General features: G+C 52.8%; 1 protein-coding gene across 3 annotated transcripts; it reads right to left on the reverse strand.

Annotated features, from left to right (window-relative positions):
• Positions 1-638: 638 nt before the first annotated feature.
• On the reverse strand, positions 639-26,930 carry RAB17 (RAB17, member RAS oncogene family). Of its 3 annotated transcripts, none has more exons than XM_055109253.2 (7): positions 25,173-26,930; positions 16,818-18,248; positions 12,392-12,551; positions 4,319-4,470; positions 3,575-3,697; positions 1,705-1,794; positions 639-1,442 (listed from the first exon to the last, which is right to left on the reverse strand). In XM_055109253.2, the coding sequence occupies exons 3-7, from the start codon at positions 12,546-12,548 to the stop codon at positions 1,374-1,376; spliced, it is 591 nt and encodes a 196-aa protein (XP_054965228.1). In that variant the 5' UTR covers positions 12,549-12,551; positions 16,818-18,248; positions 25,173-26,930; the 3' UTR covers positions 639-1,373. The 3 variants fall into 3 exon arrangements, with proteins under 3 accessions (XP_054965228.1, XP_003813150.3, XP_008963935.3); XM_003813102.5 differs by having other exon boundaries at positions 1,701-1,794; positions 25,173-26,927; XM_008965687.4 differs by having other exon boundaries at positions 1,701-1,794; positions 12,458-12,551; positions 25,173-26,926.

The raw sequence follows: 26,930 nt of genomic DNA on the forward strand, positions 1-26,930 counted from the left end.
CAAAAAAAAAAAAAAAAAAAGAAGAACTCTGACCCCCAGTGTGAGAGGTGGGGCCTAATGGGAGGTGTTGGGTCATGGGGGTGGGTCCCTCATAAATGGCTTGGTGCCATCCTAGCAGTAATGATGGAGCTCTTACTCCAAAGCTCCTGTAAGAGTTCCCCCAGAGCTGGTTGTTAAAAAGAGTGGGACCTCCCTGCTACCCTCTCCTACTTCCTCTCCCCGTGTGACCTCTGCACGCCAGCTCTCACTGCCTTCTGCCATGAGTGGAAGCAGCCTGGGGCCTCACCAGAAACAGATACCAGCCCCGTGCATCCTGTGCAGCCTGCAGAACCGTGAGCCCGATAAACCTCTTTCTTCATAAATCACCCAGCCTCAGGTATCCCTTTATAGCAACACAAAAACAGACTCAGACATGGGTTTCTCTGTAAAGGGAGGCAGGCAGGATGAAGAAGTGTGGCCATCTGGGAATGCATCCCATCCAGAGAGCTGGGCCAGGCCCACGTTAGTCACAGCCTGCCGCATGGGCCTGCTTCCTTATTTACTTAACAGGAGCCCTCCCAGAATCTATACAGAAATACCTACAACCATCCACCAGGCGCAGTGCCCTGCCTTGTCCTCAAAAACTTCCAAAAGCCAGATTGTCAAAAGCAATTTAATTTTTGGAGAAAAAACTGCATACGCAGTACAACTTATATCTCAGGCGAAATGTCTCAGAATCTTCCTGCTCATTGGACAGAAACTCAGCTTCACCACATTGCCAGCCGGGAGACCATGGAAGGGAACTGGCGCCACTGCCCCCAGCTGCCCTTCCCAGGGGCAACTTCACCAAGATGCGGAAATCCTGGGCCCACCCCACAGTCAGTCATCACTCCATTTCTTCCTGGCACCACCACCTCCGTCTGGGCCTGCTCCCCAACCCCCCAGAAGCAGGTGGGCCCAGGCTCCGGGCCAGTGCCCCCACCAAGATCAGACGTAAGGCATCTTCCCACCATCGCTGTGCTCCGGGGACTTCTCCAATCCTTCCTTCCTCTCTGTCCAGAGGCTGCCAGGCTGAGGGGGCCACCGTCCAGGTGGAACAGGCACAGGCATCGGGGAATCAGATGGTATCAGTGGGGATAGGGCACAGCACTTTCCTGGGAGCCATGCGACACCAGATCTTCCTCTGGCAGTTCCCACTGGCTGTGGGAAGTGGTTTTTATAAAGGGGGCCAACTTCCAGGAACATCTAGGGCTTGGGAGCAACCCAGCATTGACAGTGAATCAGAATCCACCTAGAGCTGGCCATGGCCCAGGCAAGGGGCATCTTCCCCACAGCCCCCAGGAGTGGCTGCACCTAGTGGGCACAGCATTTGGCCTGCCTCGCGGGCCCCTTGTTCAGAGCCACAGCTGCATCCCCCCGTGGAGCCTGGCCCTCCTCGTCGCCTCTCTGCAGTAGCTCTTGGGCTGTGAACAGCAAGAGGAGGGGGCTGGCTAGGGAGGGAAGTCGCCCAGCCCAGCACAGCCCTGCAGACCAGCCACCCCAGGACCCGCCCCTCCTATGTTTACCCTGAACCATAGAACAAGGGCCTCCTGCCCCTCCTGGTCACCATCCAGTCCCTAAAGACATTCTATGGGATACCACGTCACCAGCAACAGGGACCCAGGGAAGTTGGTCAGGGACAAGCACCTCCCCCTTGTCTGGCCCACGGGGACGTCACTCACCCACCGTATTGAACACCTCCGACACCTGGTGGTTCAGTTTGGCCGAAGTTTCCATGAACAGCAACTTCTGGCTGTCGGCAAACTCCTTCCCTTCCTGAAGGAAACAGCCACAAAATCCAGCGTTGTTTATAAGAGAGTTTCCTAAGGACACCTGGTTCCTTCCAACAGTAAGACCCGAGAAAGCCGCAGCCGTGGAGCCCGCACTCCTCCATGTTTCGTGTCCAAGTTGTGTTTCTTGGCACTCCTGAGCAGCCAGGACCAGGGAGGGGCGGGGTGTGCTCCCTGGAAGAGGCTCTTCCTCTAGCTGGCGGGGGGCGGCCTTCCTCCTCCTGCAGGGCCTGGAAAGCCAAGTCCCCACCCCCAGGTTCCCCTCCCATCATGCCTGTTGGCACCTGTGGGCTTTGATGCTGGGCAAAGAACCAACTGAGAACCCAGGAAACATAAGAGGCAGAGGGAGGCCCCTGGACGGCACCCACCTGGGCCCTTCTTCTGGGGAACCCTCATTTTCCAACACAGCTCTCCTCTGGGGAGAAATGGATGTCCCAGAGCAAAGGCAAACCGGAAAACAGCAGGCTTGCAACGGGTGACCAGGAGAGAGCATTCATGGGAAGGCCACAGCCTTGCCCAGGAGTCGGGGGTGGCCGAGGAATGGGGGCCTTCCTGTGCAGGCCCCTCCCCTGGCCTCCGGGACTCTCCCAGGAAGAGGAGCCTGTGGTGGATCCCAGAGGGCACAGCTCAGGCTCCTGACTGTCCAGCCGGACATGGAGCTGGCAGCAGGTGTGGCCGGCCATGCCCCCAGCTCTCGCACCATCCACCATCGTGAGCGCACTCCTCCTGTCCTGGCCTGGAGATCCCTCGGCCGGCCCTGCATGTGTCCCCACTGAGCTCCCCAGACAGACGCTCCAAACCCACCCTGGCCGCCCACTGCCCCTCCAGGCCTTGAGTAACCTCGTGCCCATGTTTTTGTGCCTGCCCAAGCACACAGCCCACGTAGTCACTCTCAGAGGGCACAGCTCTGCTGCCAGGACCCTCTCTCCCCCACCCCAACTTGTAACGAGGGCTCAGACTGACGCTGTCTCCCTTTGCTCCCCTTGCTCTCCCCCGAGATTCTCCAAAATCTTCACCCCACTTCTCCATCCCTCCACAGCCTCCATTGAAGCTGGGGCCTTTTCTCTTTGGGAGGCGCGCCCGTCGGTCTAAGCCCTGAGTTGGGTCTTCCCCTGCGCCAGCCTCTAGTGTGTGTGGGGTCTCCCCATCAGCCACTTGTCTGCAGCTGTTTACATGGTCTTCGTCCTAAATGTGGTGGGGGAGGTGGGATGCCGTGGAAGAGAAACAACAGCGACACCTGGGTGACCGCTGCCTCTGCCTGTAAGGAGGACTGACAAAACTCGAGTGAAGGAGGCTACATTTGCACAGAAGCCCCTTCTGGGAACAGAGTAGGGAAGGGAGCCCTGCTGAGGAACTAGATCACTTTTCTCGTTCAAGCCGAGCCCACCCTGCAGCTGCCGCCCTGCCCTTCCCTCTGCCGGCCACCCTGTTCCTGCTCCTCCGCCACTGGGCTTGAACTGCCATTGCACTGGGCCTGAGTTTTTCAGGAAAGACCGGAAATCTTTGACTAAAAGAGAAACTCAGGTGGAAAGCTGTGTGTGTGTGCGTGTGTGTGTGTTCACTTGTAAATGTGTGTGGGTGCAAGTGAGAGTGAATGTGGGGGTGTGCATGTGTGCAAATGCATGTGGGCGTGTAGAGGTGTGTGTGCACATGTGTAAGTGTGTGTGGGTGTGCGTGTATGAAAGTGTGAGTGCCAAGGTCTTGACACAGGCGGGCAGGGCTCTCTCCTGCTGTGGAAGAGCAGAGCAGGGTCTCCTGGGCGGTACCTGGAAGGTCACCTCCCGCTCCTGGCTGAGGTCCGTCTTGTTGCCCACCAGCATCACCAGGACTTCTGGGTGCAGCTCCTCCTCCAGGTCCTTCAGCCACTGCTGAGCCTTGAGGAAGGAATCCTAGAAAAGAAGAAAAAGAGTAACATCAAACAAAACTTATAGGCGGTCATTAGCTATTCCGGGAGGGGGAAGCCAGTGTTGCTGGTCACGTTGTGTAAAATGTCACAGAATCCAACTGGCCATGGACGCACCTGCAGGGCTGCTCCGTTCCTCTGAGGAGGGCACGTTCCTGTCCTGGGTGACCTGTGCGGCCAGGCAGAAAACTGCTAGGACACACATCAGATCCTTCACCCTGACCAGGCCCAGGAGACTGCCAGCCACGGGGTATTTCAGGTCAGGCCTTGAGCTCCTGAATCTCCCACGCCTAGCTGTCCTCAAAGGACCACTTTGTGCAAGAGAGTCTGGGGGACTGGCCACCACCCCAAACCCTGACCCTAATGCAGCACCAGGAACTACTGAGTGGCAGACGGCAACGGCATGTTCTTTGTGGACCACGGAGGAGCAGAACCCCACTGTGGAGGAGGATGGGGGGTTGTCAGGAGGCCATCCTGGAGGAGGTGACTGTTGCTCACTAATGGAGTCTCTGTTCCTTGTGATTACACCATGGCATCATTGCACTGGAGAAACCAGAAGGCAGGTGCTTGGGAAGGAGGGTGGGACGTGCCTCAAGGCGGGCCCTACCTTCCTGGTGATGTCGTACACCAGAAGCGCAGCGTTGGCGCCCCTGAAGTAGAGGTGGCAGACGCTGTGGTACTTCTCCTGGCCAGCTGTGTCCCAGATCTCAAGCTTCAGAGAGGCGGCGCCCACATCCACCACCTTTGTGAAGAACGCACCTGAAACAGGGAGGCCCAGAGGGCTTACTCAGAGGACGAGGTTGCCACGTGCGGCTCAGGTGGGCCCGCGGCAAGCCGCAGGCACAGCAGTGGGCTCAGAGGGACAGCTGGCCACGCATCTCCCACGCCCGCATGGCCAGGAGGTTGAGCAAACAGTTCTTCTGGGAGATGGAGCCTTCCACATCGAGCAAAGTGTTGGGAGTGATTGCTATGGGGCCTTTCGAGAGGCTTTGGATGGGAAGGTAAATCTCTCCAGGACCTAATACAAAAGCTCTGGGCTACATACGCCGTGAAAGGGATCTCCACTTACTGGGAGTCCGATGCATCCCTGCCGGCTTCCAGCGATGCAGCTGGGCTCTGGGAACCCCTAGAGCCCTGGGCACCCCCGGCCTACTGGCCCCTCGCCTGCCAGACCCATCTTGCACAGAGGCAGTCACGATTGCATAGGCTCCTCCAAGGCCTTCCTCGCCTCCTGCTAACCTCCCCACTTTCCCAATGCTGCTCCCCACCAACACCCTTCTCTACTGTCCCCTCTGCATGGTGTCCTTCCTCTTCTTCACCTAGAAAACTCTTAGGCATCCTCTGAGATCTTCCAACGGCAACCCCGGAAGGGCTGCTGGGCCCCCTGCCTCCACGGAAGCCTCCCCGCACCCCATACACACCCAGAGGCAAGGCCTCCTGCGTTCTCCACCTGTCTCCCCCAGGAAGGCAGGGGCTTTGTCTTACTCAGCCATGTACCTGCTTAACACACACACACACACACACACACACACACACACACACACACACAAAACTACTCCCAAGCACTTTAACATATTGGGCAATGCACTGTTCATTTAAAGATTATCTACCCTTTGCTTTCCAAAGTTATATGATTTTAAAATGGTTATTTTATAGATCTCCAAAATGTTTTGCCCCATTGTGTGTGGCTTGTCAGGAATGTGTTATACACAGAACTGGAGAGGACGGGGCGGGGGAAGGCAAGGTGTCTGGGGCATGGAGGAGCCACCAGCACCGACAGGCTCCTGTCAAAGCTGCTACCCTGCCTAGACCCTGGGTTGGGTTTGGAGTCTGTTGGGGAGATTCTGGCAAATGGAGCCACATGTTTAAAATAAAAACTTACACTCCAAGGACAGTGCATGAGTGTCCTGCGGCTGCCAAAACAAAGTCCCATGAGCCGAGTGGCTCAAATTAGCAAATTTCTTCCTGCAGTTCTGGAGGCCAGAGGTCCAAAACTGATGCGTTGGCTGGGTTGGTTCCTTCCGGAGACTGAAGGAGAATCCGTTCCGGGCCTCCTCCAGCTTCAGGGGCTGCCGGCAACCCTGGTGTTCCTGGTGGCTGCATCACCCCCATCTCTGGCTCTGTCTTCACGTGGCTGCCCCTCTGTGGCTGTGTCCTCTCCCCTTCTTATAAGGACGTCAGTCACTGGACTTAAGGGCCATCCTAAGTTCCATCTTGTTGGCCTTAATTAATTACATCTGCAAAGACCCTCTCTCCAAATAAGGTCGCACTCACAGGTTCCGGGGGTTAGGACTTAATCGCCTCTTTACGGGTGGGAGAAACTCAATTGCACCCACTAGACAGAGAACAGGAGGCTGGACAGAGAACAGAACAGGAGGTTGGACAGAGAACAGGAGGCTGGACAGAGAACAGGAGGCTGGACAGAGAACAGGAGGCTGGACAGAGCTTTCCAGCATGGTGCAGCAAGACCATGCTTCTCTATCATGAGACAACCTCTTCCTAAACGGAAACCACTGCCTGGGCTCTTCTGCCCGCACGTCCTGCAGTTCCCTGCAGGTCCAGGAACTTGAAGTCAGACCAACTCCCCAGGTCAAACAAAGCTGCAGTCTCCATCCAGACAGGAGGACCAGTGATTTCCAGCTTAGATGGGGCAACTGTCGGGACTGAACCGGCTATAAACCTCTGAACACACCAGATGCTCCACTGGATTGACAATGGTGCCAGAATGAAGACCGTGCCCAGAACATAAATGTACACCCATCAGCTGATCTGATGGCAGCTTGCTTAAACTTTCTAAGTCTCAGCTTCCTCATCCATAGCAGGAGCTAATGGTGCCCTTCACCCAGGGTGGCTGTTAAATCGCCTGAGCAAGGAGAGAAAGGGCATATGAATTTTGCTTCTTCTTTCTGTCCTCTTTGCTCTCTGTGGACTTGTTGTCTTAAAACGTGGGCCTTTTATCCACATCTTTCTGTTTCCCATCACTTCAAATCACATTTCTCAGTTTGAATTTGGTTTTATCTTAAAAGCTGGCGCAGGGTGAAACATGAGCATAAAATTCAGGTTTGCTTCCTCCATTTACCAATCTTAGCCTCTCATATTTTCCTTTTCCATGTTGAAAATGATGGCTGGAGGCTGGGCACAGTGGCTCATGCCTGTAATCCCAGCACTTTGGGAGGCCGAGGTGGGTGGATCACTTGAGGTCGAGTTCAAGACCAGCCTGACCAACATGGTGAAACCCTGTCTCTACTAAAAATACAAAAATTAGCCAGGTGTGCTGGCATGCCCCTGTAGTCCCAGCTACTCGGGAGGCCGAGGCAGGAGAATCGCTTGAACCCAGGAGGTGGAGGTTGCAGCGAGCCAAGATTGTGCCACTGCACTCCAGCCTGGGCAGCAGGAGACAGAGTGAGACTCTGCCTCAAAAAAAGAACAGGAGGGGGTGGGGGGGAGGGGAGGGAAAATGATGGCTGGTGGTTGAATTTACACTAATGTAAAATTCCAGCAAATTTCCAAGGAGGGCATGGGTTTTAGTCCAAGCAATGATAATGCATAATAATAGTCAATGTTTGGCTATTTACAGAACATAGACCCTTCCCTTCCCTGCAGAGATGTAAGGCCCTCAGGTGGGCCCCTGGACAGGTATTTGAGGCAACCTAGTCTCGTGCACTCCGTGGCTCTGACCCGGAAGACAGCATGCATTTATTATCATAACCTTTTTCAGAAACCCACTAACCACATTTCTATATCTCCATGGCTAAAGCCAAAATGTAATTAAAAAATAAAGTTTTGGCTGGGTACAGTGGCTCATGCCTGTAACCCCAGCATTTTGGGAGGCCAAGGAGGGAAGATCAGTCTAGCTCAGGAGCTTAAGATCAGTGAAACCTTGTCTCTACAAAAAACACAAAAATTAGCTGGGTGTGGTGGCGCACACCTGTGGTCCCAGCTACTGAAGAGGTGGAAGTGGAGGATTGCTTGAGCCCAGGAGGTTGAGGCTACAGTGAGCTGTGATCATACCACCGCACTCCAGCCTGCGCAACAGAATGAGATGCCATCTTAAAAAAAAAAAAAAAAAAGTTCCTCTACTAAATTTTATTTTTTTAATTTAATTTTATTTTTTTAGTAGAGACGCGGTTTCACCATGTTGCCCAGGCTGGTATCCAACTCCTGAGCTCGGGCAATCTGCCCGCCTCGGCCTCCCAAATTGCTGAGATTATAGGCATGAGCCACTGCGCCCAGCCTCTCTACTAAATGTTAATATCATTTAAGTGGTTTTGCTTTTTTTACCTTTTAATTTAAATAAACAGCCAATTCTGCTCATTGAAGCCCTCTCTGTAGCACTTGGCTGTTTTGTAAAAATAGTGAGCTGATGACAAATTGAAAGGAACATGAAATGGAAACTTATTTTCTGGGGGCTCTAGGACGTCAGCCACGTTCTCAATTTAGAAGGGAAGTCAGCTGGTGCCAAGTTGAATGTGCTCAGTACCTGTTTGTCACCGTCCCCTTCCTGCAAAAAGCCCAACAAGTCTGGGATTAGTTGTGGCTTCAGCTGGCAAATGTGCACACAAGCACTAGATGTCACCATCCTTCCAAAAGATGTCATGCAGAAAGTCAGCAGCGCACAGAATCTCCCCTGCTGTGGCCTGTTAGGACAGTGGGGGCAGTCCATGGGGAGGTCCAGCCCCTGTCCCTGACACAGCAGGGGCTCCTAAAGCTGCCACCTCCGCGGCAGGCCCTGGTGGGGGTGGGCGGGAGGCTGCGCTCACTTGGACTCCCGTCCCTCGGACTCCCGTCCGTTCTGCCTCTGCTCCTGCCTGCTCTTCTGGCTCCAGCCAGCACGTTGGCTTTCCAGCTTCAGGGCTCGAGTCCATGTCCCTTTCTGGCTCTGCTTCCTGCTTCCTCTGGATGGACGGTGTCTTGCCAGGAGCTGAGCCCACCACCTGTGTCATGTCCTGCTGTGGGCCCCACCCCACACACCTGTCAACTGAACCAGACCCTCGGGAGGGCCCCAGGGACCTGAGTCAATCCTCCTAAAGGCTGACCCCCTCGGACAGGGCCGGCCTTGGTGACCTTAAGCCACCCAGGGTGACAGCAACCTTTCATGGAGAGGCCACTCCAGGAAGGTGTTTACACTCCCATTTCACAGGGAAAAAATCCAGACGGAGGGAAGGAGTGGCATGCCTGTGGCCATCCATCCTGTCCCTCCCTCGGGGTTCCTGCAACCAAGCACTGGGCGTGCTGCCTCCTGCATTTCCAGGCCGCCTGTGAGGACAGCACTCCCATTCTCCTCTGAGGCTCTGCTCCTGGCCTACCCTCTCCCCTGGACAGGAGCCCAGTGTTCTTGATAAAAGCTGAAGCCACACGTGACAAAAGAAGCAGGAGTGTCTGCTCTCAAAGGGTTTTTGTGCAACACAGATCACTCTTCCCCCAAAGCACGTAAGTTAAAGGAGTGAGCACATCCCATCTCCTCATCCTAAAAGTGGCAATATCCACATTTATGATATGTGATCATGTAATTATTATAATGAGGATTAATAATTAACATACACTTTGGGAGGCCAAGGGTGGTGGATTGCTTGAGGTCAGGAGTTCAAAACCAGCCTGGCCAACATGGTGAACCTCCGTCTCTACTAAAAATACAAAAATCAGCATGGTGGTATGCACCTGTAATCCCAGCCACTCGGGAGGCTGAGGCAGGAGAATCGCTTGAACCCAGGAGGCAGAGGATGCAATGAGCCAAGGTTGCACCACTGCACTCCACCTGGGCAACAGAGCGAGACTCCGTCTCAAAAAAAATAATAATAAAATAATTAACATAGGCCGGGTGCAGTGGTGCACACCATGGCAAAACCCTATCTCTACAAAAAATATAAAAATTAGCTGGCTATGGTGGTGCGCACCTGCAATAGCAGCTACTCTGGAGGCTAAGGTGGGAGGATGGCTTGAGCCTAGGAGGCAGAGGTTCCAGTGAGACACTGCACTCCAGCCTGGGTGACAGAGCAAGACTCTGTCTCAAAAAAATTAACATAATGATAATAATAAATTGCATGACATCTATCCATAGTTACAGTAATATCTACCTCTAAAAGCTGTAATATTATCCCAAGGTGTGACGCAGACACTTGGATGGAAGCAGAGGAGACCATGGTTCCCACAGGGGACTCAGCCAACAGCAAAGGAAGGAGCTTCCACATTTCTACCCCTGCAACCCGGCACAGCTGCCCACACACAGAGGTGCTCAATACAAAATGTGGACCCCAGGGTTGGAGGCTGATGGGATGAAGGCAGCTCGTGAGCCACAGGCTAACCTAATCTGGCTGTTCTCCTCCTCTCCCCGTTGTGCCACGGGCCACAGCCCACAGCCTCCCACCCCGGCCCCATCACAGAGACCCAGAGTGGGAACAAAGACTCCACCCACCAGTTCTGGGTGAAAGGCAGAGCCCAGCCTGTAGAACGGTCCTCCCCCTCAGAGAGAGGAGATAAACCCAGGCCTGGAAGAGAGGGGCTTGGAGGAAGGGAGGCCCTGGCTTTCATCTGAAAGCTGCCGGCAGGGGGATGGCCCCTGAGGGGCCAGACAGAGGACCAGGAGTAGAGTGAGACATACAGGCCTGGCCCCCAAGCAAAGACCCCCAACCTGGCCTAGGACTCCCCAGGAAGCCCAGCTTTATTCACCCCACTGACCCTGGTAGGCCCCCTGAAGAGAGGGCAGGCAATTGGTACAGGCAGGGCAGGTGTGAGGGGGATGCTCGGACCCTGGCTTGCTGGAATGAAAGGAACTAGGGCCTCGCGCCTCATTGTCAGGGCCTCCATCCCCCTCACCTGTAAAATACAGAATGCCCAGCACCACCCTGAAGCTTCACAGACCCCACACATCGCCCCCCGACCCCCACCCAAGAAAGGTGGGTGCTCTGTGGGTACAGCTCTCTGTGGGCTGAGCACGTCCAAGCACGTCTCAATGAATCCAAAGCACCCTCCTACGGTCCAACCGGGCATCTCGGAATCTCTCAGCCCTGCTTGCACTCACCCAGTGAGTGCCTTTGGGCGCTGGCTCCTGCAGGCTCTGCTAGGGTGGCATCATGGAGTCCTTCTGTAAAAGGCCCTGTAGCAGATACTTTAGGTTTTACTGGCCATGGGGTCACTGCTGCAACCACTCAACCCTGCTGCCGTTTTAGAGTGAATAGAGGAGGAGGAACAGCAAGAATATCATTTACAGAGGGTAAGTACCTGAACAGGTAGAGTTGTGTCTCCACAGAACCTTACTCACAAAACAACAAGAACAGCCAGAGAGCCACAGTGTGCAGACCTCCGTGTCAGAGTGAGATCCATCCCCAGTCCAGCTCACCTGGCCTGACACCTGCTGCCTCTCTCTGCATCTTGAATACCAGCCACCCAGGTACAAAGCTCTCAACATCCAGGCCTGGTGAGGCCCCCATCTGTGTGCTCTATTCTCAACTGAGGCCACCCTCAGGCCAGCCTTGGCATTTTGATGTATTTTTAAAGGAAGCCAAGTCCAATATCAGGACTTGGGGGGTGAGGGGTACAGATCTCCTTGCTAATGGAGAAGAGGATTGTACTGCACACCCCAGGGTAACCTTGACTCTCTCCCCAGGGTCCCCCTCTGCAGACAGCCTCTCACCATCACCCTGGCCCTTCTCACCACTAGCTCTGGGAGTCGGGCCAGGCAGACCCCTGCCAATTCCCCTGTATCCCCTGGGGATCCTTCAGGAACCACCCCCGAGAAAATGGAAGGGCTCCCTAAATAGCTAACGTCATGTGCCACATCTTGCAATTGTGTTTCTGTGTTTGGTGCATCTGTTTAGCTGGTTATAGAATCCATCCCACCTAACGCAGGCCTGCAAAAGGGTTCATGCTCAACAGATGCCTGTTAGATGAGTAAATGAATGAGTGAATCTGGAGATGTGCAGCTTATCCATGTCAGAGTCCGAATTTGAAACCGAGGCTCTGATTCTGCATGTGTTCCCCCAGGGGGAATGGGCATAAAGAACACGCTGGCTTTCCCCATTTCAGGTGAAAACTGGGTTTCACTGCCTAGGCAGACTGTGCCCACAGCAGGATGGGAAGGAGGCCAGCAGCCTGCAGATGCCCCATACAGTTACTCCTGAGCTTCATGACAGGTTAGCCTTTTTAAGAAGCACAGAGAGAAGGTCTCCCTCCCCGCCCACCCCCAAAATGATCTTCCCACCCCCAATCCAGGCCAAGCTGGTAAACCAAGCCCAGGCAGGAAGGAAGATGCTGTTGGGGTAAATAAAGCAAGGGAGCAGTGTTAGCAGGAGGGCGGCCTGGGTGGTGGGAGAGGACAGCTGGTTTAGGCCGCTGAGTGGCCAGGGCCCAGGAGGCTTCTTCCGGGCTGCCCCTTCCACCAGCATAATCCCTCGCACCCAGCCCGACCCTTTGGGGCCAGAGGTCCTACCCCAGAATCTCCACCCCCTGCAGACTCCAGCTGAGCTGAAACTTGACCCAGAGCCAAGGGCACTTCCTGTCTTTGTAGATTCTGTGGCTGCCCTCTTGGACCTCACCCCCTCCCCTCACGCACTGAACACAGGCAGCTCAAGGTCCCAGCATGGGGATTCCTAGGTGGGCCTCGTCCCCATCTGCCCCAGGTGTGGGTCAGCAGCCCAGACTTCTGCACTGAAGACCAACAAAGGGGTGCTCTGCCCTCACTTACAGCCCACCGTAGGCAGGATACTCTTGAAGTTGTTCTTCACGTACCGAAGAGCCAAGCTGGACTTACCCACGGAGCCACTTCCCAGGAGAACCAGCTTGAACACACGGGGCTGGCTGGGGGCAGCCCTGGGCTGGGGGGTCCTGTGTGCCTGTGCCATGCCCTGCAAAGAATCACAACTGTCTGAAGCAAGTGGAACATCGGAGCCACATCATCTCAGCAAGCTCAACCCCGGGGCTGCTTCTCAGTCAGGAGCAGATGGCCCAATACAGAGCTCCCAACTCAGAGGCCACCTAGGTCCACACTCCTGCTCCCCTCTGCACCCCATGCCCCATCTCCCCATCTGCAATTTTTAGGTCCATTTTTAGGTCTGTGGTAAGGAACAAAAGGAGCTTTGCTTGGAAAGCTCCGGGCACGGGTCTTTGCAGACCCTGAAAAGCAATGATTACATGTGACGGTCTCAGGGCTTGTTGTCCTCCTTCCATTACTTTCAATTTTTACAAATCTATTACTTGTCCTCAAAGTATCTAATGCAAGGAGAGGTAAAAAGCATCTGAGCATTTCTTGGGTGGTTGTTTATGGATTAAAGTTGGTGTTTCAGAAAAAATCTACCTAAAAAAAGGTTGGTGTCTCAATGATCTCGAAACATCGTAGACACATTCCCATTGTGTCTAAAGCCTCAGAACCCACAGTAATATGCCCCAGAGAAAACCAACTTCACGATCAAAATAAACGTGGGCGACCCCTGCGTATTTTTCATCATAGAAACTTTCATGTACACACCACAATAGAGAGAACGGTCTGATGGGCCCATGGACCCACCTCCCGCTTCCCCAGTAATCAGCTCAGCCATTTGTATCACTCACACTCCCAAACCTCCCCCTGCAGGGTATTGTGTAAAGCAGATCCCAGGCATTCTATCATCTGCAAATCTCAGTAGAGATACAGGTATTTTTTTTCTTTGCAGTTCATGTGTTGAAGAAATCAGGTTGTCCTGTAGATTTCCAGTACGGATGTTGCTGATTACACCCCTGTGTTATTGAATAGTCCTATGAACTCTGTATTTTTGATACCGCGGTGGTTCAGGACATAAACGTGATTAGATACAGGCTATTTTTTGGCGAGATTGTCATGAGAGTGTGCGTGCACTTCCCACAGAAGGCAAATAATGTCCAGTTGTCTTTCTGTGATGTTGGCAGTCATTGAAGACTATTACTTCGACCCACTATTTCACTAAGGGGTTGCAAAATGGTGACATTCTAATAATGTTCTAATGTTATCACTTTGTGTTTATTATCTAGGAAGAGAAGCTCCCCACAATAAATATGAAACCCATCAGGGGCAGCTGGTCCTGGGATCAGAGTCTCATCTCCCTTCCTCACCACAGTGGGCAACAGGGAGGCTCCCTAAAGGGGGAAGGGGAGGAATTTTGAAAAGGAAAGAAGAAAAGCAGGAGTGGTTGGAAGCAGCCCACATGCCCTCACTGCCACCAGTAAGGAGCCACGGCCACAGACTGGTCTGGACTGCCCTGCAGGGATAAGAGGGGAGGGAATCAAGTTTGGAATCAATCTGGAAACAAATAGGACTGAGTCCTAGATACCAAGAAGATCGTTCTAGAGAGAAAGTGACTGAGAGTCATGGAGTCCAGAACAGGAGGGTTTAGGGCTCTCTACCCATCAGAGAAGAAGGGTTCCACATAGTAGACTCGGGTGGTTATCCCAAACATGCCTGGAACCCCATCTTAGCTGGAAATACGCAAGTTTCACCATCAAGTATGATGCTGGCTTCAGAGACGGATAAAAAACATAACATTAAGTTTTCCATCTGTGTTTCTTAAAAAAAAGAAAGAAAGAAAGAAAAAGAAAAAGAAAACCTCTCCAGGTGATCTCAGTATGCAGCCAAGACCAGGAATCACTGCTAGAATTCTGTTTTCCTTGGAGCTGGGAACAGTGTCTAGCACATACTAAGTACTAATTCCTAAGAAATGAATGAATGAGGCCAAGCATGAAGAGCACATAACACAGCACCTGTGCTTTGAAATATCCACCTGGATTGAGGATGATTTCTTGGGGCCAGCTATGGTTTGCATGGATCTTCCAAAAAGCAGATTTGGAAACTCAGTCCCCAGTGCAACCATGCTAGGAGGTGGGGCCTAATGGAAGGTGGTTGGGTCATGAGGACTCTGCCCTCGTTAATCCACGCCCAGCACAGATTAACACTCCTGCAGTCTTGCATGTCCACGAGCCTGCGTGTTCTCTTGCCCTTTCACCTTCCACTGTGGGATGACACAGCAAGAAGGCACTCAACAGATGTAGACCCCTTGGCCTTGGACTTCCCAGCCTCCAGAACCATAAGAAACAAATCTTTGTTCTTTTTACATTTCTGTCCCAGGAATTCTGTTAAAGCTGCACAAACAGACTAAGACAGCATCTGAGGCAAAGTGAGAGTGCCTGGGGTGGGAACTTAGTCCAGCAGATGATCTGCTCAAGTCAGCTGGGGACAGGCTCTCAGAGGTCAAGGCACGGCCCAGACTTTCCACCCTTTGGTGGAAGGGGAAAGGGTAGCGGGGGCGGGGTGAGGGAAAAAAGACTACTCAATGGCTACAGTGTACACCGCTCTGGTATGGGGTGCAACAAAATCTCAGAAATCACTAAAGAACATATCCCTGTAACCAAATACCACCTGTTCCCCTAAAATCTATTGAAATAAAAAATAATTAAAAATAAACAGAGATACCCCCTTCAAGTTCTCTTTGCTATTTATTTGCATAGGTTAATAAAACCTTTCCTAAGTCAAAAAATCTGTGGCCCGAAACATGTCTGAATTAACTGAAACAGGTGGACTCTGAAGGAATGCACCATGACTACTGGGTTGCCGGCGTCTCATTCCTTTGACAATGATATGTCTCTTTGTTTAATGAAGTTATTTTATTTTTGGGCTGGGCGCAGTGGCTCATGCCTGTAAAGGCACTTTGAGAAGACGAGGCAGGTGGATCACTTGAGGTCAGGAGTTGGAGACCAGCCTGTCCAACACGGTGAAACCCCATCTCTACTAAAAATACAAAAATTAGCTGGGTGTGGTGGCACACGCTTGTAATCCCAGCTACTCGGGAGGCTGAAGCAGGAAAATCGCTTGAACCCAGGAGGCAGAGGTTTCAGTGAGCCAAAATCCCACCATTGCACTCCAGCCTGGGTGACAGAGCGAGAATCTGTCTCCAAAAAAAAAAGTTATTTTACTATAAACATACAAGTGTCAATATAAAAGAAGCTACCCATAACTCCACCCCCGTAATACAACCACAAATGGTATTTTTGCCTACTTCTAGTTTTTTTCTATGACTCCTAAAAACAAACCAAAACCCATAGTTTTAACATAAAATTATTATCCTATGTGTAAGAAATACTTAATACCAAAGGCAGTCTCACACATTGCTTCAAAATCATGTTTAATGGACATATAACATTTCTACAACTATCTCAACTTGCTGAACCATTTTCCTAATACTGGATTTTTACTTAGTTTTAATTTTTTCTCTGTAATAAGACTGCAGTAAACATTTTCTTATATAACTTTTTGTGTGATTGAGTGTTGTAAGCTTTCAATAATGAGAGGTTGGAGGCTTCTGTCCAAAGAGAAAATTAAAAGTGTGGCACCTGACCCCCACCTCCAGAATTTAATCAAGATGGGGTTATTAGTAGTGAAAGATGTTATTAGGTTGTTGAAGACAAAGATGTTTTCAGGAACACCATACTCAAGATTGGCGCTTCTCTAGTAATCTTAACTTGGGGCTTTTTAATCTCTTGTACCTCCCTTCCACTAAAGGAAAAAAACGGAGAGCAAATCCCACATTAGTCTTTTTTGTGGGGAAGGGGCCATTCCAGGGAAGGGTCTGGTTGATGAGTCTATCGCCAACTGTGATCCTGTGTCACCCTTGCCTGGGCCTGTGAAGAATATTGAGATTACAAGAGGTACACCTGTACATTGCATTCAGAATGCAGCCATCTGATACAGAAAACACAATGTAGATTGTAAAAAGGAGTTTACAAGAAAACCTGACAAGCTTCCTAGATATCACTGGGTATTAAATTGGGAATGTTGATGTCATTTGAAATGGATTTCTTTAAGAGTTCTTCTCATTACCAGAAGTTTTTTGTTTTTTTTTTCAAGACCTTAAAACCGGAACTTTCCCGAAGAAAAATGCAAATAAGAATCTCCTTCTGGGAATCCGACTTAGTGAGCCATCAGAAATCTGAACTAGGAAGTCTCCGCCCCAGCTTTGTCCTTTGATTATACACACACGGGCACATGCACAGACACAAACAAATACAGACATGGGTACAAACACGTGAGCACACACACAGACACACAGAGACACACACACAGAGGCAGACACTCCACAAAGGGCACAGAGCTTTAAACAATGACTCACCTGTTCCCCAGGCCCGGTCACTTGCAGGGAGCTGAAGAGCCTGTCATCACCAGTCCACAGCGTTGCTACCTGTCTCCGCTTTCTCCTCTCTCTGGTCCAGGGGAAGGTTTGCTTCCCTCCACAGGCAGGACAGGACAGGAGGAGCCTCTACTCCAATGGAAAACAGCCGCAGAGCAGAGGTCAAGAGCAGCAGCCTCGGACCAGGGCAATGCCCACTGGACCCCAGCGCCAAGGTCAGGCCTCTTCTCCTCCCAGAAGGTTTCAGGGCAAAGTCCACGGTGGTCATGTGGTCACCTGGGGCAGGGCAGGAGGCTGGACCTCAAAGCAGGTGACCCGGGAGCACCTGTGCGCTGCCGGAAGTCAAGTCACATTCCAGTCCTGCATTTCCTGGCACCCAACTGGAGCCCGTTTTTCAGCTTTATTCCGGGGTTTCACTTCCAGGGTCTCACTTTGGCACGGAATGTTTTTCTTGGCTCCTTCCTTGGAGCTGTATCGAATCTTTGTTGCACTTGAAAAACCAACAGCCCAGAAGAGAAAAGAATATTTCGGTCAGATGAATTAATTCCTCCCACTGTCAGCTGGAAGCCAACCCTGGCTGAGCCCTGCACTGGCCAGAGGCAACTGAGTGTGAGCCAGTCCAGGGTCAGATCCTGGGCTGATGCCACCTGAGGGCGGGGTGGGGGCGTGGCCTCCGTGGACATGGGAGACTCCAGGTGCAGGAGAGGGGGAGGTGGACTTCCTCTTGGTCTTCCCAAATTCTTCAGGAGACTCTAGTCATGACATTTCCCGGCTTGGTGGTAACAGAAGAGTCTCCTCCAGGTAAGATTTCCAGAGCCTCTGAGTATGGCTGGGGTAGCAGGGTTGGGCCTGAGGCTGAGGAGATGGAAATCTGTTGCCGTGAACATCACTCCACACAGCCAGTATACGGGAAGCCAGCTCACTTTATGTCCTCCAAACTCACCCTAACTTCTCGTTTGGGTTTCATCCCGCGGGGCTGCTGGGAAATAAGCTCCGCCACCACAGTGGTTCCTCCGCCCTGTGGGAGTGGGGGGCTCTTATGCTGGAGGGGGGACACTGGCCTGGACTTCTGCTGAGGCTCTGCCCCTCATCCCTGCAGGATGGACTAGCCAGTCCTAACACAGGAGCAGCGTTGCTCTACCACGTCCAAGCCTCCTCCATGCAACCACTTCCCCTGGGGCATGGCCACCTCCCTGGAAGCCGCCAGCGTGCTCGGCTGGGCCCCCGCACTCTGGAGGCTTGAGAATCTCTCTATTTTTGAATGACGTCCTTATCCTCTGCCCCCAGGCTGGTAACCAAAGGTCTGGGGGTGGTGACGTGCTGGGAATGGTGTAACTCGTGAGATGGAGGCTGAATGTGGAAATACATGAATGTGCTTCTCTTCTCTCCAGTTCCCTTGAAGAATCCACCTTCCTGCAGGGTTGGGGGAGCGCAGAATGGGAGGAAGATACAAATACCAATTTTATAGCAAGAATGCAAAAAGAGGCCAGCGCGGTGGCTCGAGCCTGGAATCCCAGCACTTTGGAAGGCGAGCTGGGCGGATCACTTGAGGTCAGGAGTTCGAGACCAGCCTGACCAACATGGAGAAACCTCATCTCTATGAAAAATACAAAAAAAATTAGCCAGGCGTGGTGGCATGCACCTATAATCCTAGCTGAGGCAGGAGAATTGCTTGAACCTGGGAGGCAGAAGTTGCAGTGAGCTGAGATCATGCCACTGCATGCCAGCCTGGGCAACAGAGTGAAACGACCTCAAAAAGTAAAAATAAAAATAAAAAAATTAAAAAGACAAAATGGTTAAGAACCAGCTTTTTATACCCAAAATGGGAGGTTTGTACCTACAGTCAGATAACAGGTTTGAAAGCCAGGCCTTGTGTGGAGAAGGGAGTTTTGGAATCAGCTAAGCTCAACTGTGATTATGTCACAGCCCATCACTCATGTTAGAGAGGGTCCCGACTCCCTAGAAGGCGAAAACCCCTCAAAGACCCCAGGCCAGTCCCCAAACAGCACAGAGCTGTGCCACGTGGCACCCCAGCCACCCTTTGAGCAATGCACATGCGTAAGATCTCAGAAGTGACTGGTGAGGGTGCAGAGAGGCCCTGCGGGCCAGGCACGGGACAGCAGAAGGAGACACCAAGACAGGCAGGCTCAGGAGCTGGTGCAGGCAGGGCCAAGGTGCCTCAGAGGCCAGCGGTCCAGGCAGACATTTTCAGCAGAGACCACGGGGAAGCGAGGACCTCTCACAGATCCAAGGACACACATCCCCTCCCCACACTGCCACGAAGTCACCGGCCATACTCCCAACCCAGGCACCAGTGTCCATGTGAGAGAGGGGCAAGGTGGCGGCGTCCGGGAGAAGCAGCGTTTTACCTGGTGATCCTTTACGTTACTGTAGGACAGCAGATCTACAGGGTTGGACGGACTGAAATTTAAAATCCCCCCTCTCCTCTGTTTCCCACTAGATCAAGCCCCTGGAGAAGATCTCCTTCATTAACATGAGGTAAAACACATGAAGAAAGTCTGTGACTTGTGGCAGGGGACAGGGCACGGAGCTTCTGCAGCTCAGAGGAGAGAGGCCTGTGTTCACGGTGGCTCTCACCATGGCCTGGAGTAAAACCAGTACAGCCCCTCTAGCATCCCGGGTGGACAGGGTCGATGCCTGTGTAGTTATCTCTGGATGTGTAACACATACCCACTGACTCGGCGGCTTACAGTAACACGCAGTTATGGCCTCACAGCTCCTGCGGCCCGGAGTCGGGGCTCAGCCTCGCTGCTCAGGGTTCCACAGGCTGCAGTCAAGACACTGGCCAGGCTGGGGTCTTCTTCTGAGGTCAGGCTCCTCTTCTGAGCCCACATGTTTGTTGGCAGAATTCAGTTCCCTCAGTGGGCTGAGGTCCCCATTCCTGCTGGCGTCAGTGGGCAGCTGCTGTCAGCTCTTCAAGGCCCCTTCACACAGGGCAGCTTGCTTTCTCAAGGCCAGCGAGAGATGCTCTCTGACTTCTAGATCCTCTTTTAAAGGGCCCACCTGATTGGGGCAGACACCCCCAGCACAATCTCCCTTTTGCTCACCTCACAGTCAATGGACAAGGGACCCTAATTACATCTGCAAAATCCCTTCACCTTTACCATGTAATATAACCTGATCTCAGGAGTGACACCATCACAGTCACAGCCCTGCACACACTCAAGGGGACAGACATGTCCACCAGGGGCTTGGAATCTTGGGGCCCATCCTAGAGTCCGTTGTCCACAGTGCCTGAGCCAAAGCTCACACAAGGGAGGCCCTCCCAGCCCAGGTGACTTCGCAGCCCACTGGCACACTGTGGGCGGGTGGCAGGGGAGCCAGTGTCGAAGCCCGCCTCCTGCTTGGCCAGTGTGGCAGGGCCTGGTGCTCATGCTGATCTCAAGCAACCTGACACCCTCCCCATGAAGGCCCAAGGGTACAGTGAAAAGCCAGAACTCAGATACTCAAGAGGGTCTGGGGGCTCACAGCTTCCCCTCCTGCACAGAGGTCACCTGGGAGCAACCTGCCAGATCCTCCCTCGGGAACCAGTCACCTCCTCCCAACACCAATTTACTCGCCTCCAAAGTAAGGGGGCTGGGCCAGATGGTTCTAAACCTCCCTCCACTTCCAGCCTCTGTGATGGATCACTCTATGCACTAAGGGCCATCCAGCGTGAGCAGGAAGCCTGTGGTGCGCTCGTGTAAATCAGAAGGTGCATTCCCATGGGGACGTGGGATGTCAAGCTCAGACACAAACCTCTCGTGGAAGGCGGGTCAGGACTCACCGCCCAGACAGTATCCATAATGCCACATAGATGTGGTATCGTGCACAATCATCATTGCTTGTAGTGGAAATGAGGCAAAACGGAACATAAGCAATTTACTTACAGGACCAGAATTAATATTATTTTAACACATACCAATTTTTAAGTTTTTCTCTGGCCATTTTATCAACTTTTCTGTGTTACCATTGACAGGGAGAATATTCTCAATGCCACTTACACAGGCCACGTAGGCAGGCATGCACACATTCTCCTTCCAAAACATGTAAAATTATATCACTGTGGAGCAGGAAGGGCCCCTTGGGGAGGATGTGGCCTGAGTGCCCGCCCAGGGGCTGAAGAACCTCTGCAACTCTCCTGCCACCTGATGTCTCGGGTTCCGCTCAAATATTGACAGTGATGAGATTTTCTCTGAGAGTTTATCCCATGTGGGTTCCTTTCTAGCCAAGTCAGTCCTTTGTAACTTTCCACTCTTTACTGCCCTGGGGTTGCGTGGAGAGCCAGGCCTACTGCTGCATAAACATTTCAGAGATGTTGAAGCAGCTTTCAGGGCTTGCAGCAGGCATTGGAACGGCCTGCCCCAGATCCGTGCCCCCCTTGTTCCTTATGAGGAGATCCCCACTGTGGTTCAGGTTGTTAGTGCCTGTTAGTTATCTTCTTTCTTGCAGATGTGACCAGGTGACCCCCCTCTGGCCAGGGAACAATGGGCCGAAGTCCTCAGGGGATTTGTGGGGAAGTGCGCCCCCTCCTCCTTGGGGTTTTCTTGTGGAGCTGCTGTGAAGACTCAGCTCAGCTGTGATAATTATCTGAGGTCAGCTTCTCCAGAATGCCCTTATCTCCTAAGGCCTTTGAGATAAGCAGGAATTGTGGTGTCTGCCTTGCCTCCAAACCTTTATCCTTGCTTATCTCAGTGGAAAATTCCAGCAGGGATTTCTGAACACCAAGTTAAATTCCTCCACTCAACAATCAGTTTGGCACGTGGCTGCCTGCCAGTCTAGGCAGAACAGAGGGGAGCCAAGGGAATAAACCCAAGTCCTGCCCCCAGGTGCCCAGAGCCTGGCGGGGATGGGACAGTTGCCTGCAGAGCAAGAGGCTGCCACCCAGTTTCACACAGGCCAGAGAGGCTGACCTACCTGCCCAGAGGCAGGGGAAGAATCCAGAGGACTTCTCCCGGAGGAGGCACGAGAAGCCCACGTGGCAGCCAAGAGGAGGGAGAGCATCCTGGGCCCCGGAAGCACAATGCCAGGGGCAGACATGCACTGGGAGGCACGGGGCCGGGGACACCTTCAGTGAGCACAGGGTCTGGGTAGGCTTCGGGAGGGGTGAGGGCGGAGAGGCAGCCAAGCCGGGTTGTGGGAGGCCCTGCCTAATTCTGTAAAGACTAGGATTAGAAACATGACAAAAATGGGCTAGGCACGGTGGCTCACACCTGTAATCCACTTTGGGAGGCTGAGGCTGGTGGATCATCTGAGGCTGGGAGTTCAAGACCAACCTGGCCAACATGGTGAAACCCCGTCTCTACTAAAAATACAAAAATTAGCCGGGCGTGGTGGCGCACACCTATTAATCCCAGGTACTAAGGAGGTTGAGGCAGGAGAATTGCTTCAACCCAGGAGGCAGAGGTTGCAGTGAGCCCAGACCATGCCACTGCACTCCAGCCTGGGCAACAGAACAAGTCTCTGTCTGAAAAATAAAATAAAATAACAAAAATGAAGGGCCGGGTGCAGTGGCTCACACCTGTAATCTCAGCACTTTGGGAGGCCGAGGTGGGAGGATCACTTACACTCAGGAGTTTGAGACCAGCCAGGGCAACATAGTGAGACCCTCATCTCTACAAAAAAGTTAAAAAATTAGCTGGGCATGTTGGTGCATGCCTGTGGTCCCAGCTACTAGGGAGGCTGAGGCGGGAGGATTGCTTGAGCCTGGGAGGTTGAGACTGCAGTGGGCCATGATCATACCACCGCACTCCAGCCTGGGCAACAGAGCGAGATCTTGTCTCACAAAAAAAAAAAAAAACAAAAACAAAAACACACTGCTTTTATTGAGCACCTACTATGTGCCAGGCACTGTGCTAAGTCCTTGGCTTAAAATATCTGATTCAGTCCTCACAGCAACCCTTCGGAGGAGCCCCACCCTGTGACCACACCCTAGAGGGCCCCACACTGGCCTTCCTCTGGCCATGCTCTGGCTTCCAGGTGAGCAGTCCTCCAGGCCAAGGGACAACACTTCTAGATCACACTGCCAGATTCGGGAAGCGCAGAATTCCCCACCCAAGCCCACTTCTGAGGCCTGCAGGGGCCTCTGTTCCGGGTCCACTCCCCAAGAGCAAACCACAGCAGGCCCCACGGCAAAGGCACAGCTGTCAATAGGAAGCATGGCTGGAGGCTGGATGTGTGGGCCAGGCACCCACGTGCTTATCCTGAGCTCCTCCCAGTGTGAGACAGGCCCAGGGAAGGAGGCTGGCTGGGGCTGGGACACCTCATTCTGGCCAAGGAGCCCCAGGGTTCTAAGTGCAACCCTAGGCTTCCAGGCTGTCAGGAACATGTTTCTAGCAAAGTAGCGCGTGGGGCATTGTGTTCAACAAGGCATTTGCTTGGCTTTTTTCATGAATTTATTTATTCGCATGGTGCACGGAGTACCATTTGTACTCCTGTCCCAAGCCCTGCAAATGTGAGAGGGGGGATCCCTTATTTTTATCCTATTTTATGAGTGAGGAGTCTGAAGCCCAGACCCACTCCAGGCCACAGAGAGGAGGACAAGGGTAGGAACCCTGTGGTCCGTAGGAGTGAACGGGAGGAACTGATCAGACCTGGATCAGCCTCTGAGGAGGTGCACAGCTTCACGCTACTGCTGTCCCTCGGGGAGGAACCTTAGCTCTTCCTGCAGAGGCCTCGGCGCTTCTCCCAGAAAGGGGGCAGATAAGCTCGGCCATTCTTGCCCTGGGCTGCGCAGCCCCCAGGACGGACGCTGCTCTAACATTCTCCCAATCAACGCTGTCCTTTCTATTAGGGGGTTCCCATGTGCACGCAGCTGCACTCTAGCTTCTCTTGTAATTAAATTTAAAAGCACGGCTCCCGGCCCCACACCCCCAGCACCATTTCGCCCTTTAGAGTGGCCTCCGCCCTTGGTCTACACTTCCTCTCTCCTGGGTCTCTCTTGAATCTACTCCACCAGGGCTGTGGCCTCCTTCACTTCACCCAGAAGGCTCCTGGACAGTCACCCAGGGCCTCTGTGTTACCAAACCCTCAGTCCCCGCTGGCATAGCCTTGAGCACCACGCAGCCTGGCTGGCCACCCTCTTGAGCAGGACCCCGAGAGGCTTCCGACAGCCTGTCCTGATGGCCCAGTACCACTGGCTCCCCTCCTTCTCTTCCCAAAACCTCTCAACTCTGGGGCAAAAATTCTCAGGCCTGTGCCTCTTCCCTCCTCTTGCTCCCCGCCCCCCCCCTGGAGATCCACAGATGAAAAACACGGACCGACAGACGATGCTTGGACACAGGCCTCCATCCAGGCCACCCTCCAGCTCCAGAGGCCCAAATCCGCCTCCCTCCCACAAGAGGTGTCTCAGATGCACAGGTCCACACTCGCGCTCCTGATGCCCAAAACCTGCCCCACCTGCAGCCCTGCCTCACTTCACGGCAACTTGATCCTTCCAGGCGCTCAGGCCAAAATCCCAGAGTCACCTGTGTCCTCTCCTCCTCACACGTCTCACGTGTAACCCACAGGAAGTTCTTTCAGCTCCACATTCACACATCACACATCACCAGCCGCTTCTCACTGCTGCCATGTTAGTCCCCATGCCCCGCCTCCACTGTTCCCACTTTGGTCCCCTCTCCCTCCTCCACCGTCCCCACCTCGGTCCCCTCTCCCCTCCCCCACTGTTCCCACCTCGGTCCCCTCTCCTTCCTCCACTGTCCCCACCTCGGTCCCCTCTCCCCTCCCCCACTGTTCCCACCTCAGTCCCCTCTCCCTCCCCCATTGTCCCCCCCCCCGGTCCTCTCTCCTCTATCCTGGTTCCCTCTCCCCTTCTCCATTTTCCCCATCCTGGTTCCCTCTCCTCTCCTTCATCGCCTCCATCTTAGCCCACTCGCCTGCTCTCTCTCCCCTGGGTGATGCAGAGCCTTCTGATCAGCCTCCCCGTGCCTGCCTTGTTCTTCTCAACACAGCAGCTGTGTGAGTCTGTTTACAAGCAGAGTCCGATGCAGCCACTCCTCTGGCAATGGCACCTAGCATTTCCCATTTCACTCAGAGCAGCAGTTCGGTTTTTAGCGTAGCCTGGAAGTCCCTGTAACCTGCCCCTTTCCTTACCCTCATCACCTCTGACTCCTGACCTCATTCTTCTCCTCTCTCCCTGCTCCGTCCCCTCCAGCATCCCTGGGGACGCGCAGGTCATGCTTGGGCCTGACTCTGGGCCTTTGCACCTGCTGTCCCTTCTCCCTGCAAAGGTCCCTGGGAAGTACTTTCCCCGTCTCCCACTGCAGGTCTCTCACTGTGTCCTGTGGCTGCCAGAACATATAACCACCAAGTTAGTGGCTTAAAAGAAAGCATACTTACCTTCTAACAGTTTTGGAGAGCACAAATCCAAAATCAAGGCCTTGGGAGGGCTGGTTCTTCTGGGGGCTCTGAGGGAGGAGCCACCCCTGCCTCCCTGTGAGCTTCTGATGCCTGGGCTTACAGATGCACTCTCCAATCCCTGCCTCCGTCTTCACATGGCTTCTTCCTTGAGTCTCCTCTACTTATAGGAACACTTGCCATAGGATTTAGGACACACCTGGTTCATCCAGGATAATCTCCTCTTGAGATCTTTAAATCAATTACATCTGCAAAGACTCTTTATTCAAATAAGGTCACATTCCCAGGTACCAGAGGTTAGAGCTTAGACGCATCTTTTTGAGAACCACCATTTGAGGGTCGCCATTCAATCCCCCTACAAAGTCCATGCTGAAAATGTGACCCCCTCCTCCACACCCAGTAAGTTCTTCTCTGACTAACCTACCCAACCACAGCCTGGCTTGATTTTTCTGCATAACACTTATTGGTTTATTGCAGTTTTCCCAACTAGAATATAAATTTCCCAACTACACCTTTAACTGTTTGTTTACTGTTGTAATGCCAGGGTGTTCTGTTTACTGTTATAACCCCAAGTCCTAGGATGAATCTTAGTCCTGGTACACGGTCTTTGAGCCTAAGCAGAGGCCTTTCTGGGGTTTTAATGGAAAACCTGAGGTGCCTACTTGGCAGGAGTTAGACTTCAAATTGTTTCCCTGCAGTGGGCAGCAGCTGAAATTTCTGCTCAGCCTTCAGCCTTACAGGCGTTGCTTCCCACTGAGCTTCTTGGAGTCTCACTTGGGTTTTGCAGGGTAGGCTAAGGATTTGAGAATTAATGTGGGCCGGGCACAGTAGCTCACTCCTGTAATCCCAGTACTTTGGGAGGACAAGGCGGGAGGATCACTGGAGTCCAGGAGTTCAAGACCAGCCTGGGCAACACAGCAAGCCCTTGTTTCTACAAAAATAATAAAATAGAATTAATGTGCAATATTTTGGGCCTGTCTCCTTCAAGCTCCCTTCTTTCTAAGACTTCACCCTCAGTTTCCAGCCACTCCAGCAGCCTGAACGCCATTCCCTGACTTCCTGGGCCTTACGTTCCAGCCGCCCTGCCCCGAGCAGCCTGGAGAGGGGCCTCGGAGGAAGGTCATCTTAGTGTGAATTTCATCCAGAGCAGTTCCTTTCTTTCAAGGGTCGAGTCCTCTCCATTCTTTGCTTCTTTGGTCAGTTTGCTTCTTTGGCCACTGTCCAGTGTCCTTCAACGGTGCTTTACATCTTATCCAGAGTTGATCATTGTTCTTTGCGGGAGATTAATTCAATCCATGCTCCTGCAGTTCCTACTAGAACTGGAACTCTCCCGTTTTTTTTTAACATTACCTTTAGTGGTTGGCTTGTGCTTCTTTAAAAGTGAAACCACGCTGCCACTGGGCCATGTGGGGCCCTGGGATTTATCCAGGTTAAATGCCGACTTAGAAGTTGGGAGATTGCCTCCATACACAAACTCCTTCACAGCACGTTTTACACATGCACTCAGCCGCTCTGATTAGTAAATCTCCTAAAATAAGTACTGGGCTTATGTTCACTTCCGTTTTGGAAATCAGTGACTCTGCCCTCTGAGCTGCAGGCCGGTCTGTGCCTCTAGCAGGAGCTGCAGTTCTGTGAATGATCCCTCTTCTCTGAAAGGCAGGCAGCCAGAGCTCTGGAGCCCTCTGGGCGAACAGAACAGATTGCTGACTGTGGGGTAGGTCCCCTTCTGCTCTGAGCTCA

The sequence above is a fragment of the Pan paniscus genome, chromosome 13 (assembly GCF_029289425.2).
Source record: "Pan paniscus chromosome 13, NHGRI_mPanPan1-v2.0_pri, whole genome shotgun sequence".
NCBI classification, from domain to species: domain Eukaryota; kingdom Metazoa; phylum Chordata; class Mammalia; order Primates; family Hominidae; genus Pan; species Pan paniscus.

Coding starts and splice junctions, on each gene's coding strand:
- RAB17 (XM_003813102.5), bottom strand. CDS start 12,548: ATGGCACAGGCACACAGGACCCCCCAGCCCAGGGCTGCCCCCAGCCAG. Junction 4,471..12,391: donor TATCCTGCCTACGGTGGGCT/GTAAGTGAGGGC, acceptor TCCCTGTTTCAG/GTGCGTTCTTCACAAAGGTG. Junction 1,443..1,700: donor GGAGGTGTTCAATACGGTGG/GTGAGTGACGTC, acceptor TGCTGTTCACAG/CCCAAGAGCTACTGCAGAGA.